At 38.7% G+C, this 19,175-nt stretch overlaps 1 protein-coding gene across 1 annotated transcript in view; it reads left to right on the top strand.

Moving 5' to 3' along the window:
* Positions 1 to 17,406, top strand: part of dnah9 (dynein, axonemal, heavy chain 9) — a 156,656-nt gene extending 139,250 nt beyond the window's left edge. Inside the window, exons 67-70 of the mRNA XM_036572951.1 lie at positions 6,819 to 6,989; positions 9,301 to 9,483; positions 11,374 to 11,763; positions 16,814 to 17,406. Coding sequence (XP_036428844.1) covers positions 6,819 to 6,989; positions 9,301 to 9,483; positions 11,374 to 11,763; positions 16,814 to 17,041 — 972 coding nt within the window. The 3' untranslated portion in view covers positions 17,042 to 17,406. The remainder of the gene's footprint in view (positions 1 to 6,818; positions 6,990 to 9,300; positions 9,484 to 11,373; positions 11,764 to 16,813) is intronic.
* Positions 17,407 to 19,175: the final 1,769 nt, after the last annotated feature.

The following is a 19,175-nucleotide window of genomic DNA, read 5'->3' on the forward strand; positions in this document are numbered from 1 at the left end:
ATTAAGTTATTTAAACATCGGTCTTTTTCCATGCCCAAATATATATTGGTTTTCACGTTATTATTATTGTTATTATTAAGTGCCATCAAGTCACTTCTGACTCCTGCCAACCATAGAGATAGTGTTTCTCCAGAATATTCTTTCCTTTGTTTGGGTCTTTTGTCTTCTGAATGGCTTGTTCGTGATTCCTCTGATTGTGTCCATCCGTCTTATTACTTTTTGTCCTCTTCTTTTACCTTCAGCTCTTCCAAGCACAATGGTCGTTTCTAATGAATTGATTCTTCCCAGAATATGTCCAAAATAAGATGGTTATCAGGGCTTTGAGTGAGAGGTTAGGCTTGATTTCGTTGAGGATCCATTTGTTGTCTTTGCTGTCCAAGGAACTCTCAAAAGTCATCGCTAACACCAAAGTTCAAAGACATCAATATTTTTCCTGTCTCACTTGTTTACTGTCCAACTTTTCACCACAGAGAGCACCATAGCCTGGACAGTTTCTTTGTAGAGACAAATTGACAATGTTTTAACGCTCCTTCATTTTTGGTCTGCTAAGTGCCAACCTGTGCCATATTCCTTGAGTGTCCACCATTTCCACATCTTCTCCATGAGTAGTAAAGTTGTCAGTCTTTCTTGTTGCCCTAACCTTAGTCTTCTTAATATTGAGCTGAAGTCCTATCTTTTCACTCAGTTCTGGCCTCCGGGTCTCCCAGATTATGAGCGTTGAACTGTCCGCATATCAAAAGTTATTGATGTTTCTTCTACCAATCCTGAATCCTCCATCGTCCTCCTCCAGTCCTGCTTCTGTCGGTATATGTTTTGCATACAGGTAGAACAGGTAGGCAACCTTGTTTATCTCTTCTGCCAATGTGAAACCATTCTGTTTATCCATGTTCTGTCATGACTGTGGCTTGTTGATCAGTGTAGAGTTTTCACATTAGAACGTTGAGATACTCCGGTATTCCCATTTTCCTGAGGACATTCCATAATTTTGCCAACACAGCCAAAGGCTTTGCTGTAGTCAGTGACATCATTTAAGCCTTTAGAAGAGCAATGTTCAAACGTTGGTTTTACTTTTATTCAGTGTTGACAATTTGCTGTTTTCTCAACGTCCAGTCACAAACTTTTTTTGCATTAATTATTTATTTATATTTAAAATTTTTACAATTTTTGAATAGACAGAGGAAAGACATGCAATTTAATGTTAAAAACTAACAAAAGAAGGTCTAGCCTTGATAACAGGTCATTGTATCCTTAAATATTCCACTGCATCACATTCCCCTCCCTCACAACTTCAGCATGATGATGCTGTACCTCTCAGGCTTATTTAGTAAAAAACAAATTAAAATAAAATTTGTTAGAAAATGAGAAAAGTGAGAAAATCTTTTTTCTTTTTTTTTTACAAGAGCCAAGATTGCCAGATTCTTTGCGATGAAAAGATGTCAAAATAGCATATGTATTTGGCACTGATCTGACTCCTGTATGGAACTCAAAACATCTGGTATCACAACTGTACTTCTCCCTATTTCATACTGTATCTTATTAGTCAGCTTTGCTTTGAACCTCGTTGAAAACTCAGCTGCTTTGTGAGACTTGCTAAACTCGTTTCACATCCTTGCCATGTTTCATTTCATCTTTTTTACTGGTAATCTATGCAGATCTTTCTGTGGTGAAGATGATATAAAATCATGAGACTTCATGTCCCTTATTCATCGAAGTTGTGTAAAAAAGAGTGCAGATTTGACCGCTTTATAGGCATATGAACTACTTTACGTCTGATTCATGGAACTTTCGTACGACTTGGAAACAAGCAGAGATTTGAAGGCGAATGATAAATCGGCTTCAGTGCATGAAATCCAGCGCCAACCTACCAGCACCTCATTTACATATCATTTACACAAAGCACGCCTTAATTCATTCAGTTCAAAGCCAGTGACTGTGCTTGTAGGCGGAGCTTGAGGTTGAGCAGTACACTGCTCCCCCTACTGAACTTTATTGTGTTAAAATTACAGTGACTGGAAAGAATAAAATGTGAAGTATACAAAGTTGTGCAGTATGATTATTTTTCTAAAATAACATATTTGAGCGTTGTATTATTGCAATATATGAGATGCATCTGCAGTAGCTGTATTTTGTATTGTGTGTCAGCACTGTTAGACAAAAACACCGTGTAATATGCCTTTAAATAGAACATTGAATAGTTGCAGCATTTGATTATATTAGTGTACATATAAGTATGTCCACTTTTATACTGGATTTTATACCTGTGCACAGATTATTAGTATTATAGTTATCTTCTATTTTATTCCTGTTATTTGTACTATAGATGATATTGATAATATTTATTTTGGTTCTGGTAAAATTTTGAGGCTGTTAATCTATTACACACAAGTTTATACACACTCCTACCAGACATGTGTTTGATTGTACGCATATGCCAAACCTGAAACTGATGTATAACAAACCTGTGGGTGAAATTTGCACTTTTATGATTCAACCGTTCGTAACTTTGATGAATAAGGGCCTTATGCTGCAAGGCTGTTTTCCTGCTGATCATTTTAGAAAGTGTCAGAGGACAGCTGTTGTGTATCTAGTTCCTAGCCTGCTATGACGTTATATACAGCCTTACACTAGTCTGTTGTGTTTAGATGTGATTGTAGCCCTTGTCCCTGCTGCTATAAAAATACTTGCATCTTAATAGAGCAAATGGCTATCACCTGAGGGGCAGGAGCATCGCTGCATCTTCTAAGCCTGCCAGCTGCGTTACTAGACGCAGAAGAAGTTGGACTGGAGCTTCAATCTGTGTCGCTGTGTGCTCAGAGTCCCCATCATCTAACTCTTACTCAAAAGCACAAAGAGCACTTGGAGCGCACAAGTACGGAGATTGAAAAATGGCTTTGTTCTCTCTGGGAAATATCACTGTTTTCTTTAGCAGCAAACAAACCCCCCCCTCTCCCCTCCCCCTTTACTGCTACAATATGCACATAATTCTTGATTGGTTTAAACATAATCAAGGTCATGCTTGTTTTATGTGATTGATAATTTGTTACAGCTCCAAGACCGTAAATTATGGCTGCCTTTTTTTTGCCCATGTGGTGACAAACAGCCAAGATTTGAATCAGTGCTATTTAATTAGCTTTGCTTCTGTCAGTGCTCAGGCTGTCCACAGCGCCGGATCCTTGGGGAACGAGAAGCGCAACATTATTTTCAGCCCAAGTGCTGCTCATTTGGCTTGTGTGCACTGACACAAACGCCAGTACAATACATGCTGGATGACAGTGTTGCACTTTTGGCGAGGGAGTTAGAGGGGTGAAAATGCTTGCGCTTCTCCAGAGGGTGAAAAAAAAAGAACTCTCTCTCTCTTTCTCTGTCTGTCTCTTTCCCTTTCTATCTCTCTGTCGGCCTATGTTTCTTTCTCTCTCTTTCTTTCTCTTTTATTCTCTCGTTCTTCTCTCTGAGCCATCTGCAGGGCTTTAAAGCAGACAGGCAGAGCACGGCAGCCCTGTAAACATGCCCATTCACATAGCTATCTGTAGGCCTGATTCAGTTAAACCTCGGGGCTATGTCCGTTCCCTTAAGCCAGTGTTTGTGTACTGCCTCTCTGTACTGTTCTGTACTGTCCCACCATAGTGGTTTCATAACAGTAAGATTTATGGTTTATTCTACTGAATTGGTTCATCGTCAGAGGTCAAAACACAGTTTGGACTTTAGACTAAAATCCTTTTACTTTGAGGGACTTTGTAGCTTAATTATGTTTATTAAAACAAATGATTAAACATTCCATGTTGTAAATACAAAACAATTGGTGTGTGAAATGCTACTTGATATTTGTGGGATCCCATGTTGGTTGGCTACTGCAGTGTTGGCTAACTGCTAACTTACTTGCCTTAGCAGTGCTGGTGCTAGTTTCATTGGCACCACAATGTTTGGTTCTACGATCGCTCTTTTAAAAAGGCTTTTTTCTAGTTTGGTAATGCGGTCAGCTTCTCTTCTGTCTTCGGTTTGAGACATGAGTTACAATTCACTCTTTCCACCAAACTCTTGTGAAATTGAGCAAGTTTTCAGATTTACTGATTTGCTGCAGCTTATATAAGCCTTAAGTTTTTGCACAAGAATTCCAGGCATAGTTACAGTTGCTAGGCTATGAAGCCGGGTGAACTAATTTGCTACAGCGCCACCCTGAGACAGACCACTGCTGCATTGTTAGTTAATATATAATATATAATTTTGAAGTAGGATAAATAATGACCCTTCCCTACTTTTTGAGTGTCTATTTTTCCAGAACAAACAGCATAACTTCATAATAAGTCTATTTTCAGGGACCCCCCAGGATTTTGATTTTGAGACATTCAGGGGAGTCCAAGAGATTAATTAGTGGGTCCCGGACCCCCCAGGACCCCCTGTATTTTGCACCTTGAAAACAATCATAACACTACCAAAACTTTATCAAATGTTTTGGTAGTGAATGTTTCAGTAGTGAGCATAACTCAGAAATACTAGCCAGTACATGACTAGCGAACAAAGCTTTGAACAGTTGTACACACATAAAATCAGAATGTTCTTCATTAAAACACAAAAAGGTTCATTGCAGAAAATGTGTTATGGTAGTGACAGTTCTTAAGGTTACACACTGATTTTCAGACTTGTAGACATATTTACTTTGAAACAATAAGATCTAACTGCTCACAATGTGGCCATGAGGGACAGGGATGCAGTCTCATTTCCTGGTCTACAATGCGGGGGTGTGGCTAAAATATGGCTACGCCTAAGGACCGAAACTCTCGGTAGTGACATGAAAATGTGTTACAGCATTTTTTGATAAGGTATTTTATTTAAAAATGAAACTCAGTAAAAATCTAAACCTTTCAACTTCACTTTAAAAACATTCAAAAAGATAAAAAAAAAAAAAGTTGAAAAAACAACAGCAAAAAGGCATTATTTTCACAGGTTGAAGTTTGGGGGTTAGGGTTTGGGACAGACCTCCTAAAAGAAAGTACCCTATAAATGATGATTTTGTATGTATTTAGTTTATTACTATCTAAATGAATGTCTTAGTTTTAAATCATAACATGAGATCATAACATTATCCTTGTAAATATCTAAGGTTTGAATACTGAACTGTTTTTAATTGTTTTTCCTTTTTTTTCATGGTCATTATTCTCACATATTTGTGTTTTCATACAATTTGTCATATAAAGTCATTATCATGAATGTCATCAGTAATTACTACCTACTACTGCCTTTGTATTGAGCTACTTTTATCTGTTCAGGGAGGTTAAAGTTTTCGGACAACTTGCCCTCTTTTAACAGTTGAATCTTCTTACAGTTACTTTTCAGTTATGTTCAAAGATAGCAAATGTTATTAAACAGCTATTTATTAATATTTTTAGCAGAGATGTCACAAGAGATTTATGGCTAGAGCTGCTAAGCCTTTACGAGGGGTGGCATGCTCCCCCAGGAAATGTTTTTAATGGCCCCAAAATGTTGTACTTCATTAACTTTTGGAGTAGCAATAGGCACAAAATTTGTCAACAAATATGACTATCTGCTGAAACTAACACACAGAAGATCTGTCTTTTCACAGTTTGTGTTACTTACAGATCTAATCAGACTTTAATGCTACATTCACTTACAGCAGGAATAGATCAAGCAACAGCACTGAAGTCAAGCAGTGCTATTTCCTCTCTCCTAGACAAGCTCAAAGTCCTAAACGTGTTATTAAAATGCACTGACTATATAGTAGAACCTGATCAGACCTGCTCCTTCAGCCTGTCAGTCTCCTTCAGCTTCTTTCTCTCCTTCTCCTTGCCTGTGTTTAGAAACACATTCTCTTTTTAAACTCAAGGCTTAATGAGAAACTCATCAGTTCATCTTTTTCATTTGAATTGGCAAAAATCCTCTCACCTGATTGGCCTTCAGCAGAGCTGCTGCCTCTCTTTAAGAAATTGCTTATGTCTTTCTACAGGTTGAGGAATTGGGAGATATATAATTGTGATGTATGTGATCTTTTTATCTATATTAAATAAACAGCAGTCTGTGGCTACTACTGATGTGATTGTTTCAAATACAGAAGAGATATAAAATAACAAAGAATCTAAATGACTGTCAGTAATGTTATTTCTGTCTCTGACGCTTGTGCACACTCTCACTATCTGTAAAGTTTCATGAAATTTCCACTTAGACTGAAATAACAAGCAACTGGTAAAAACTCAATGACCTTCACTCTGTAACTAATTACTGTTTCACTCTGTATATGATGCCTAATACTTGTTTTAGTAAGCTTTTAGAAGAAGTCCTGTTGCAAAAAACAGTCGTTGCAAACTGACGTTAGGTTGTAGCATTTGCAGCACCAGAGCCCCACTCCCAGGTCTGATCTGACTGGCTTATCACTTACGAGGTCTGATATGAATGGCCATGTTATGTTAGTAAATCTGTGCTTCACAGCTGTGGCAGAGCTGGATTACAGCAGCAGCAGCAGCAGCAGCTCTTCCCCCAGTTCACACCCTGCTGTCGCATTATATTGTGAATTAGGAAACATGATGAATAAAGGCGAGGAAAACAATTGATGATCTGAATTTATAACATTCATTTATTTGAAGGGAGCTAAACAATATATAGGAGCTAAAATCCCCCCTAAAACTAGCCCCTGTCTCAGTTTCAAGTGTCTCCCTTAGGTTGTGCCTAAATATTTATTTGACAATTTTCTTTTCCAAAGAATTGTTAAACGTTGAAAACATTCACCATGAATTGTAAAAGAAATGTTAAAAGCTGAATTCTGTACAGTTCTGTTTTACTCTGAGGGATTTTGTTCTGTTTGCTCTCAGTATATCGATGATGCCCTGCCTGCAGAATCACCTTATCTATACGGCCTGCACCCCAACGCTGAGATCGGCTTCCTCACCCAGACTTCAGAGAAGCTCTTCCGCACTGTACTGGAAATGCAGCCCAGAGACGGAGGCTCTGGAGAGGGCAGCGGCGCTTCACGAGACGAGAAGGTACTGGACCACGTTGACCTGTCAGTTGAAAAATGAAATATGTAGTTTTTTCAACAAAACATTGTACATCGTCAGGGCCAAGGCTGACTTTGTGTCAGCATAAATAATATTTTCCTTGTTTTTCTCTGGTTTTTCTACAAAGAAGGACAAGCGTACAAACACAAACACATGTAAAACTCCTTATGGTGCTTTTTCACTATTGTTCAAAAATCAGACATCACTCTTCATTTATTTAATTAAAACAGCCATTAAGTTCTGAGGGGATTAGATAAAAGATAATTCACTTGCATATGGAAGGGCAAAGTCAAGAGAAAAAACAGGAGTTTCGAAAACTGGATTTAAAAAATGTAGCGATCGAAAAGATAATTAAGACTCCTTACAATCTTGCAATATCTTTTAGACCACCAGATAAACAGTACTTAAAGCTTATATCTTTGAGAGAGAACAGAAAATCAACCTCCTTATGCTTCAGATCTGAAACAATGCTCAGGTGTTTCTGTCCATCCTTCCACTGTGAGAAGACAACTCAACACAATGAGCCTGAAAGGATGAGTAGCCGTCAAGAAGCTGTTACTAAGAAAAGGAAACAGACAGAAGAAAATTATCGTTGAATGTGTAATTATATGTATAGTGAGAAGCACAAAATGCAACCAGCTTCAAAGACTGAACTTTGGAGGTGTGGAAAAAAATCCAGATTTCTACAGATTTCTTTTAAAACTGAATAGTATCTACAGAAAAGGATAGAAGCTGTGATAAAGGCAACGGGTGGACACACTAATTACTTTGTAATTTTTTGTGTAATATATGCTTTCTGCTTTTTTACCTGACCCTGAAAAATGAATAATTTGTACTTAATGGTTGTTTTGACAAGAAATTAAATAAATGGAGAGGGACCTCTGACTTCTGCACAGCACTGTAGGAATTAACGTAGCTAAATAATGCTCTTCCTACCCCGAACGCTAATCCGAATCTTACCCTCAGCACCTAAAAGGAAACCTTTAGGCTGTTTTAGATTTTACAGTGAAATCTGCCTTTTGAAGAAATAAGCCTTTTTCTTCTTGGGGACATCAGATTCTTTATGTTTTCCTGCACATAATACAGTACAGCAGATCAGACATGCTGAGGTACTCACACCTTGCCTGCAATGACTTTTGCTGCGGTCCAGGAAACATTTCTGTTGTCATTTCCTCCGTCTCTTTCCTGATTGCATTCTGTACCCATTATCAACCATTATTCATAATACATCATCATCACTGTATGTCAGGGCTTCTATTTAGCCCCATTACCCTCATCAGCAGACAGAATGGATGTGAGCCCATTCTCTATATCGTCCTCTTCTATGGACGCTCTTAAAAGGGTCAGCCTAATCACACTGTCATATTCTAAGCTGGAGACTGGGAGGCCCACTTGTGTCTGAGGAGGTTAAATGGAGCTAATTCCACAGTAGCGGGTTGGGTTCGGTGGCTCTGACATTTCAGAGATTAGATATGGGAGTTGTGGAAGTGTGCCTGGAAGCATTATGACAGCTGACCTTTTTCAGTTAAGAGATTGGGATTTGTAAGCAATGGCCACTTTGCATTAAACTGGTCATGTAAGTGACAGAGAGAAATAGATTTTTTTGCGAGATATTGATTACATAGCCTGCGACCCTGTAGGGTTTTATCTCTGTGGATTTCCTGTTGGTGCAAAGTTCAGCTTTAATCTTTAAGGAGACACTTAAGAGGAAGTGTTTTTCTAATGTTCGTAACAGAACAAGTACTTAAAGTGACAGTTCAGTGAAAAATCAGTTTTTCCCTTTACTCCAAATGTAGCCACTCAGCCAAGGCATGTTTGGGGTCTGATGTTTGCTTCTTTTGTTTTGCACTGGAACTACAAGGCTAACATAGCTAACATGTACTCCACTAATTAGCATTACGAAACAGCACATTTTTTATAACACAAGAGCTGCAGTTTTAACCTGTTAACTTCAGAAATTTAAACCTCATAAACATAGCTTAAAGCTTATAAGCTGCATGTCGGTTTCAGACGCCACTGAACACCCATATGATGTGTACATGACAACACAACCACAACTACTGGCAATCTGGCGCTCTGCATTCAGCTTTAAGCCTCAAGCTAGAAAAAGAAGATGTGCTGCTCTTCTTGGTCAAAAAAAAACAAGCTTGGACCTTAATTTGTAGAAACAAAACACAATTTAAAGCACAGTCACAATATTGTTTCAAAATCACAATTAGATGTTTTCCCTAAATCATTCAGCCCCACCCCAGCTGTGTTCAGATCCCGTCTTGACTGAAATGTATTTGTTTTTAAGGTGAAAGCGATCCTGGACGAGATCCTGGAAAAGCTTCCAGAAGAGTTTAACATGGTGGAGCTGATGGGGAAGGTGGAGGAGAGGAGCCCGTATGTGGTGGTGGCCCTGCAGGAGTGTGAGCGTATGAACATCCTTACACAGGAGATCAAACGCTCACTTAAAGAGCTCAATCTGGGCCTGAAGGTACTGTAAGCCTGTATTTTACACACACACAGAGAGACATGTGCACACACACATGCACACACACACACACACACACACACACACATGTGTACACACAAATTTTAAACATTCATGTACACACGCACACTCATATTGATTTTCATAGAGCTTGTGATATTAGCACTCATGTAGTTATAGCATTGCTCCTTTGACCCATCAGATACTGTGACACTTCAAATGTGCTCTGAGTGCCCCATTACAGGTCATTCAGGATAAATGAAACTTAATCGCCAGGGTGCTGCCAATCGATTCCACTGCTTGTTCTAAAGCTATTTTAAGTGCATTATATCACTGAATGCAGTTAGATTATTAAGGAGAAATGGGGGCCATTTGAACCTCTGCTAAATGTAATGTGATTTAGTTGAGATTGCTACTTCAAGCATTGAGATGAATTTTAAGAATGGGTAAAATGGTTAAAATGTCCTTGGCTATTATCATGAAAGGGATGAGTTGCCTCTTTCTTCAGTAAATGGGCATGTAACAGTCTAAGCATGAATCATATTCCTTCATCTAAGAATGGCACTGTCTAAAAAAATCATTGTACTTGTTAAAAGTCGTTCTTTGTGCACTACTGATTCAGTTTAGTCGTTGAATCACAATCCTGTTTGTCATGATGTTGTACCCACGCTTTCAGCTCTTGTATCAGTGTTTATTTATTTATTTACCTTTATTCATATCCGTTGCTATAGTTTAGTCAATAGATAAAGTATCTACTCAACACCTATAGATGTCAGGAGCTACGAAAGGCAAGTAAATCTCATAAGGTGTCACCTAAGGCTTCTATACCCAGACTGCCGCTAGCTACATGATACAATCAGCTCCCATAGCATTCGTGGGGAACATCAATATTAAATACTGAAGTTCTGTTTTTGGGGTACTGGCTAATGCTTTGTTAGCCAAAGAGTATTTAATTCAAGTTTTTCTTTTTTAACTTATTCATGTCCAACAGCTAAATTTATATAAGGAAAAATGCCAAAGAACATGTTCTGATTGGTCTAAAGCAGGAATTTCCAACCTTTCTAACAGTGCAGAGCTAGGAGGGGGAGAATTAAGCCTTAAATAAAAAAATAGTATAAAAATAATATTATTTACATTAGTAATAATAATAAAATAGTGGATTTCAGCATTTAGACTACTAATTCCCTCCTTTACTGTCGCATTGTTGCGTTCCAGTATCAAACTTGGTATCCTGGTTTGGTAGTTGTACCTCAGTTGAACATCTATGTTTTTATTTATGTCATTTTCATATCCTTATTCACAGTGAAATTCTGTTTTGGTTTTGTTTGAAAAAAGGAGCCCTGTGTGACTGAAAGATCAGATTTAATATGACAAATAAAGTGATAAAGACTTTTAGCCATATATTTTTTTCTGAAAAAATTCTTCAGATCTGTGCTCATGGAAGCTCAGCAAAAATGTGAAACAAGAGAAATGTACAATTTCAGATATAGATAAGAGTTAAAGTTTAAATGCAGCATTATTTCAGACTTTGTTTTGAGCATTAATAATTGCAATCCAATTGTAATACTGTAATGCATGCTGGTATATCAAATTATGACACATCACGATGAGTATTATATCTAGTTGGCAATACTCTGCTCTGTTATTCACCCCATGAGGTCCAGCATTGGCCAATATTTTTTTTTTTAATTTATGGTTTTTTTTTGTTTTTTTTTAAAGGACAAACTGAAATTATGCAAACAATAAAACAGTCAAATAATTAGTAACAATGGAGTTATGCAAATGAATCGAGATGAAGCCTTTTTATTGCAATCACACAATGAGTGAGATATGTTTGAGCCTCCAAACTGCTACTTTCTGCTGTCCAACCATGAATATTCTATCTTTCCTCAGGGCGAGCTCACGATGACCAATGACATGGAGAACCTGCAGAACGCCATCTACCTGGACCAGGTGCCCGACTCATGGACGAAGCGGGCGTACCCATCCATGTGCGGTCTGGCGCTGTGGTTCACTGACCTGCTGAACCGAATCCGTGAGCTGGAGAGCTGGAGCTCAGACTTCAGTCTGCCCCCGGCTGTCTGGCTGGCCGGCTTCTTCAACCCACAGTCCTTCCTCACGGCCATCATGCAGTCCATGGCTCGTCGCAACGAGTGGCCGTTGGACAAGATGAGCCTGCAGTGCGACGTCACCAAGAAGAGCCGTGAAGACTTCAGCTCACCACCAAGGGAGGGAGCCTACGTGCATGGCCTGTTCATGGAGGGAGCCCGCTGGGACACGCAGGTAAGAGGCAGGGGGGAACTGCAGGGGCAGCTAATTGTGCTGAGTCTCCAGCTGACTTAACCCTTAAATTCCTGGTTTTTCAGCACTTTTTACTAGGCAGGCACGTAGGGCTGGGCAGTATGAAATTAGTTATCATTATTGTGATAAATTGCAGTGAGAGTATGTAACAGTATGCTTTTCTGAGCATATCGCTGTTGTCTCCAAAATGGTAACTTTACAGGAGAAGGAAAAAAACCTACTTTACTTTTAATGTAAGTCAATGGAACAAGACTTTTTTCCAAGTCATTTTGGGCCGTTTCTTGTAGTCCATTCATTATGAAATTTACGTACAATGTAAAGGGCAACAGACATTTTCAAATTATGTCAAAAACTGAAAAACGACAAATGGGGATACAAGGTTTTCTTCCAACAACAGCGATATGAAGGATACTTCTAGCACAGTGACCAACTACATGTTTCAATGCAATGAGATCATAACTGGCCTTGCTGTCTTGGTGACCCTTCCTCACCCCCCATCACTCAGCAAAATACTAGTCATCATGGGCATCTTTCAGCTGATGTAACACAATTGACAGTTAGTGTTCTCCACCAAATGTGTTGAACTGTCCAGTGACACTGCATTAGCAAACATCTGTGCGTGCTAGCTCTCAGCCTTCCCAGCTTGGTAGCATCATGTGAGTGGTGGAATTGGCCATAACATAATTAGGGAAAATATTGGGTAAATATTTAGTAGACTAGCTAGAGGGGGGAAATGAGGTCACTAGGAACATGGATGCATTTAAGGGTTAAGAATATTCTATGGAACTCAATACCTCAAAAATGTATTTCTATATAAAAAAGAATGTTTAATGTAGTATGGAATGCAGCACTCTGATGAGATGGGAAGAGAAATGCCTTTATTTTCGAGTTTCTTATGCGGTTGGTTGAAGCTACAGCTTATTATTCTTGTGTCGTGACAAGCCATGTAGCCGGCCATGGATATAACAGCAAGCCATTTATTTCTGAATGACAATCAAAGCATAAAAACCTACTTAGAAAAGCCATTTCCTCTGTAAGGTTAGTATATGAGTGGGGGTTCTTGATCAGTGTAAAAGGGCAACACACATACCGTGCAAAGTGTGCACACAGACACTCGCATCCCTCGAGAGTCACACAAACGCAGAATGTTACTTGAGTTTCTCAACCCACTAGTTCGAAACCAAGTTTCAATCCAACTGAGTCTCTTAATGACACCAGCTGGATATTAAATAGCATTGTAAGGTTAATCACCCAATTGATTTGGATACATTAGTTAAATTACTTTTTTTTCTACAAAAAATTAAATGAATGCCATCTTTACAGCTCAGCGCTTCCTATATTAAAACACTCTGCATGCTCACAGGGTGAGTACACGCATCTGTAGATTAATGCGGTAGAAGACTGGACGCTGCACTGCTTGCTCTTTACGTTTATAGGAGCATGTAAATGTGTGCTGCTTTCCTGAGTCTCTAAAGGCAGCTTTTAATTACAGAACGTGAAGACTGAGCATAGACTCGCTTTAATTGCTACCCCGGCTCTGCTGTTTTTCCTCCTATACCTTAAATGGACTTAGACTGAGAGTCAGGTTTGCCTGCATGCCCCATGGGGAAAGAACCCACTCTGCAGCTTATCCGACTGTGAAAGCATAAATAAGCACGGATGCCTCCGGAACAGCATGGATGGGAAAGAAAGATTTATGATAATGCTATCATTTATGTGAAGGATTTTCTCAACATATTCAAAATGACATCAAACCCAGCATTTCTGCGAAATTTGAACCATAAAAGTTTTCAAGGTTCTTCAGTTTGGTGAGCGGTTGCGATGGGCTGTAGAGTAAAAGCCCTGCTTTTAGTGCAGAGGTGACTGCTGCTGATCACTCTGGGTCCTCCAGAAGGCAATTGAGCATGCTCACAATTTGGAGAGACTGCTGGCATTTCTCCCAGACATACTTGCCAATCAGCCTCCTAGCCGGTCATGTGGCAAATCTGGCCCTTAGTGCTTGCTTCACGGCCAGTACCTCCAAAAGATACAGTGACAATGTACTGCACTAAAAAAAAGTGATGCTTTGGGTTTATAGTACTGCAAAAGTCACAAACCAGGATTCATGATACATATTTCTAAGCAGATTAGATCTAAGACCACTTGTATCCACTTGTATTAGGAAGGAAAGAGTCACAGGAAAGTGAGTTTCCAAAACTGGAGTGGAACAAAACTATTAAAATATATATAGGAAATGGGACTCCTAACAACCATGCAAACTAGCGTAGTGATGTAGTGACAGGGCTGAGGGGACGGAGGCAGCTAGTTCAAAGAACCTGAGGTGCCATCCTGCCTCTTCACTGTGCCTCTTCTCTCTTCTTTTCACAAGAAGGCGAGGTGTCGTCCCACATAAAACGTCCCTGATTGAAAGTATGAATAGTGATTTATAGAATAATAGAGATAGAGACAAGCTCGCAGACAGACTAGACTTAATGGCAGAAAGGGCAGACCTGCAGGACCTCCCCATCACCTCCAGAGCTCCCCTGTCTTCTTTCTTCTCCTACCCTATGAAGGGCCACTGGACAGTGTGCATCTATGAGCTGAGCAGGAAGCACGGCCAGAGGTGCACTTTGACTCCAAATAAACGGCACCTAGCAGGTACCACTTTGGATGGCTTTGTGTTAAGCACCCTACGTTGTTAAAAGACACACTTTTCTTAGAGAAGCAAAACTGAAATAGCCTTCAATCTGAGACAACCTCTTAACATTCTAGTACACTCTAATAACGCTGTCCCTTCAGACATACAGTACTCTGCAGAAGTCAGAGGTCACACTTCATTTATTTAATTTCTAGTCAAAACAGCCATTGAGTACCAGTTACTCATTTTTCAGGAGACTTTTCTGATGAAATTAGATTATCCAGTTGCATAAGGAAGAGGAAAGTCAAAGGAAGGTAATTGGGAATTTCCAAAACTGGGAGAGAAAAATGGGACAACCATGCAAGACCTCTTAGACCACCAAAACTCTCACCATCAGATGAAGCTTTCACCTTTGAGAGAGAACAAAAAAAGATGTTTCTGTCCAGCCTTCTACTATGAGAAGACAACTCAGCACTATAAGTCTGAAATGATGTATAGCTGTGAAGAAGCTGAGAAAAAGGAACTAGACAAATAGACATAAAAGAAGAAAGTTTGCAAAACAAGCAAGAAGTTGCTTGGACTGACCACCCCAGAGTCCAGACCTCAGCATTATTGAGTGTGTTTGGGATTACCTGGGCTGTGAGAGGCAGAAATATAGCAAAGTTTGGACTGAACTTTGGAGGTGTGGAAAAATGTCCCTGCATATTTTCATTGAAAAACTGAAAGCAAGTCTCCTGAAAAGAATGGACGCTGTAATAAAGGCAGTGGGTGGACAAATGAAATACTGAAAAAAATGATATATTTAGTTGTTGAGGTTTCTGTGTAGTTTCTGTTAAATATACAGTACTCTGTAAAAGTCTTAGTCACCCAAACCATTTATCTCAGCCATAAGTGTGTTGTGCTTGTAAAGCCACCATACATCATTAGAATAGATAGATCTAAACAGAAATACAGTAACAAGAATTTCTTCTTTTGAAAAATCTTGTGAGCTAGTTTGAAGAACAATGTTTGGTTCAGGATTTCTCCTCAGTGCTCCCAGCCATCACAAGGACGTGTTCAGTTTCATTACCAGCACACCGGATTTATCTTAATGAAGCACTGATTAGCCAAACCAGGTGTTGGATGATAACCACAATTAATACTGAGCTGCCACAACAAGAGGTTTCAAAGAGGTTAACAAAACACATTGATACATGTAAGTCACTACTTATTAATATTAATATTGTTATTGTAGTACTTATTAGTATTAATATAGTTTGTGTTTATTCCAGTATTACTGCTTTTCTGAACAGATAAATGCTTACTGGCCTGGGCTGTGTTTACTAAAAGCACCTCAGCACAAAGATGATTCTTAAATGGTAGAGCGAGTATCACACTGAACACTCTCTTAACATCATCCTAACATTAAGATGCTTTGGGGAAACTGGGCCCAGATAAATAGCTTATTAAGTCTAATATTCTCAGGTGTCTAAAACCTTTTCTGCTTTTTTTTCAGCTCATGCTGAAAAATAACTTGTACTTCAAGGCTGTTTTGACTAGAAATTAAATAAATAAAGGGTGGTCTCTGACTTTTTCACAGTTCTGTACTTAATTAAAATGTGGGAATCACTTCCACATGTCTAAAATATATCACATTAGCATAGATTTGTACTTTTTGTTTACTTAATTTTGGCAATAACTGTGTTGGTGTGATATATTAATGTAGTATGTACACATTTCAATCGGGTAAATTCAAATGCATTACTTTCAACGTACGTTGAAATGTGGCCTAATGTAAACTTAGTTGCGTTATTTGGAGGAAGCTTTTAAAATCTAATCCTCAGAAGCTTCGATCATTTGCATTCTTTCAAAGATAAAGTTTCGGCTGGGTGGCGATGTCATTAGGGTGCCAAGTGAAGAGGAACTCATGAACAGCGTCCTCTATGGACCACCGCAATGTCAACACTGTTTGCATTTGTCCCTTTTAATACTGTGAGGCGTCCAGCTCCTGCCTGTCATCCGTGGGCTGCAAGAGGATTAATTAGCGAAAAATAATAAACCGTCGCTCCGCAGAATGTCTGAGGAATGTGAAAGGCAAGCCGATTTCAATTTCAAATGCATTAACTTTCACTTGTTCAAGGAGACCATGGGATTAATGCAGAAATCTTTCGGAAAGAAAGGAAAAAGCTCCTTGCCAAGATTAATTGAAGCTACTTTTAAGGGACTTAACAGAAATTAATTTTCGCTCCAACGTGTTTGCCGAGTTATGTGACTTAGCAGTTGTTCTTTTCTTTTTTTTATACGTCATGTGCCTGATAAAGCACACATTAACACCGCGTCATAAACCCTGCACAAATCCATTCAAAGCAGCACGCAGCACTACCTGATATCTCAACAGCACTGAAGAACGAACTGTGTACTCTGTGTCCCCTGCAGGCTGGAGTCATGGTGGATGCCCGTCTGAAAGAGCTGACCCCTGCCGTCCCGGTCATCTTCATCAAGGCCGTCCCTGTGGACAAGCAAGAGACACGGAACGTGTACCAGTGTCCCGTCTACAAGACCAGACAGAGGGGGCCTACGTATGTGTGGACGTTCAACCTGAAAACCAAAGAGAATCCATCCAAATGGACACTGGCGGGTGTGGCGCTGCTTCTGCAGATATAGAACACAAACTTACAAAAGATTATGAGTTTATATATTAGGGCTGCACAATATATTATTCGTTAATCCTCACTGCGATATTGACAATATCTCAGAGGGCTTCAATATGCAAATTAGCTCTCTAACAAATCGCTCTGAAGGAATGTTTCTGGGGTCCTTTTGATGATTTGAGGCCTTAACATAAGCCAATGTAAATGAAAATAATACTAATACTAATACTGATAAAAATATCAAGGGTTCCAATGTATTAAATAAGAAGATCAATCACAATAAGAATCAATCTAATCACAATGAAGTCTGTATCCACTGAGTAACCTAGAGATTATTTTGATAATCTTTTTGTTTTGTTTATTTTTAGAGGCCAAACATTAAAAAATGGGTTTGCACAACCTGCAGATAAGGGCTTTTCTTTTGCAGTACATATTGCAGTATATATACACAGTACTGTGCAAAAGTCATTTATCTCAGCAGTGAATACATTTCTCCAGTAAAAACACCATATATCATTAGAATAAAATACAAATAAACATCAATACAGTAACAAGTAACAAGAATTTATTTAAAACAAAAAGAAAAAGTAGTTGATATTTTGTGAACTAGTTTGACGAACAAGGTTCATCACCAGCACACCTGATTTAACAAAATGAATTAATGATTAGCCAAACCAGACCTGGATGATAACTACAGTAAACACTGGGCTTTCACAAGGAGAGGTTTGGAAATGAATAAACAGATACATTGATAAAATAACTACATAATATACAGATTATTTGCATTTATTCTAATATTAGGGTTTTTCTGAGAAAATAAATACTTACTGACCACATAAACAGCTTTTTTAATTCTGATTTTCTCAGGTGCCTTTACACTAAAACCTTTACATTGTATATATCTATCATATACACAAGCTATTTAAAAAATGTATTATCAGGGTATTTGCATGTATCAACAAAAAGTATAGTTTTTAAGCTTTTTAAGTAGTCGGAGTATCACCACTATGATAATGCTAATTTCTGCTAGTATGTCGATGCAGGGTTTAATACTACTTAAGCCAGCTCTACCTAAACATGAATATGTGAAGCATTTGGTGTTTGCCACAGATATTCAAGTGACATATCCTTTACTGCTGTAGTTATTTTAAACAGTATCTACAAACATACCTGCATTCGTGAGATCCTGCTGGTGTAGGTTTCCTCTTTTTAGTGACGCACACTAAAGTGATTTGAGCGTCTGATCTGACAAACAGGAATCTGCTAAACATGGCTTTATAATGACCTGTGGATACCCTATTTATCAGTCAGACTGTGAACTAAATCACAAAGCCGATTCATTGAGAATGTAATCGAGTAATCATGACAATCCTAATGCAATACAATATTCTTTCCACATCATACAGCCCTAATATGTATGTAGCTTTTGGTTGTCTTCCCAGTCAGAGCAATATTTGCCACCATAAAGACACCACTGCATTTTGCACCTTTAGTCGGAAATCTATCTGTTACCTTTTATAGAAGCTTTATCGTTTTTAATCAAAATGTATATTTTTGTAATTCTATATGATGGGATGTTGGATAATGTAATATGTGTACCCAGTTACAAGCTGTAAATTAAAAGAATCAGTGCCGGGCTATGTGATACTAGAGTATGCAGACTAATTCAGAGGTGCCTGAATGCCAAATACTTAAACTGTGCAGAAACTGTAGCATCTGATTGTTTTTATAACTACCTTCTTTTTATTAAAAATAATAGCTTTGCTATTCTTTATCATGCCTTCACACACCTGGTCTTCATTCTCTTCCTAATATCCAAACCTCCACTTTTCATTTTGAAGTTATCTTTTTTTTTACTGGCTCTGAGTCTTTATCCTCTGAGTCTTTCCCTCAGACTCAATATCAGATATCCTACTCAGCTAAAAACACAGCAGCCTGTCCTAAACTTTCCCTCTGCAAAGGCTTTCCAGCACTTTCAGACAGCACCATGTCCAGGGAAAAAAAGAGAGAAAGGAGATGCTCCTCAGAAGAAATTGCAATCCTTCAGCCGTATTCTTCAATGAATCCTCTAGCTGCAGCAATGGGCCCCAAGGGACCCCTATATCTGTTATTGAGAAAACTTAACAACACGCATGGAGACACCGAGG

The sequence above is a fragment of the Colossoma macropomum genome, unplaced genomic scaffold (genome assembly GCF_904425465.1).
Source record: "Colossoma macropomum unplaced genomic scaffold, Colossoma_macropomum, whole genome shotgun sequence".
Classification (NCBI taxonomy): Eukaryota; Metazoa; Chordata; class Actinopteri; order Characiformes; family Serrasalmidae; genus Colossoma; species Colossoma macropomum.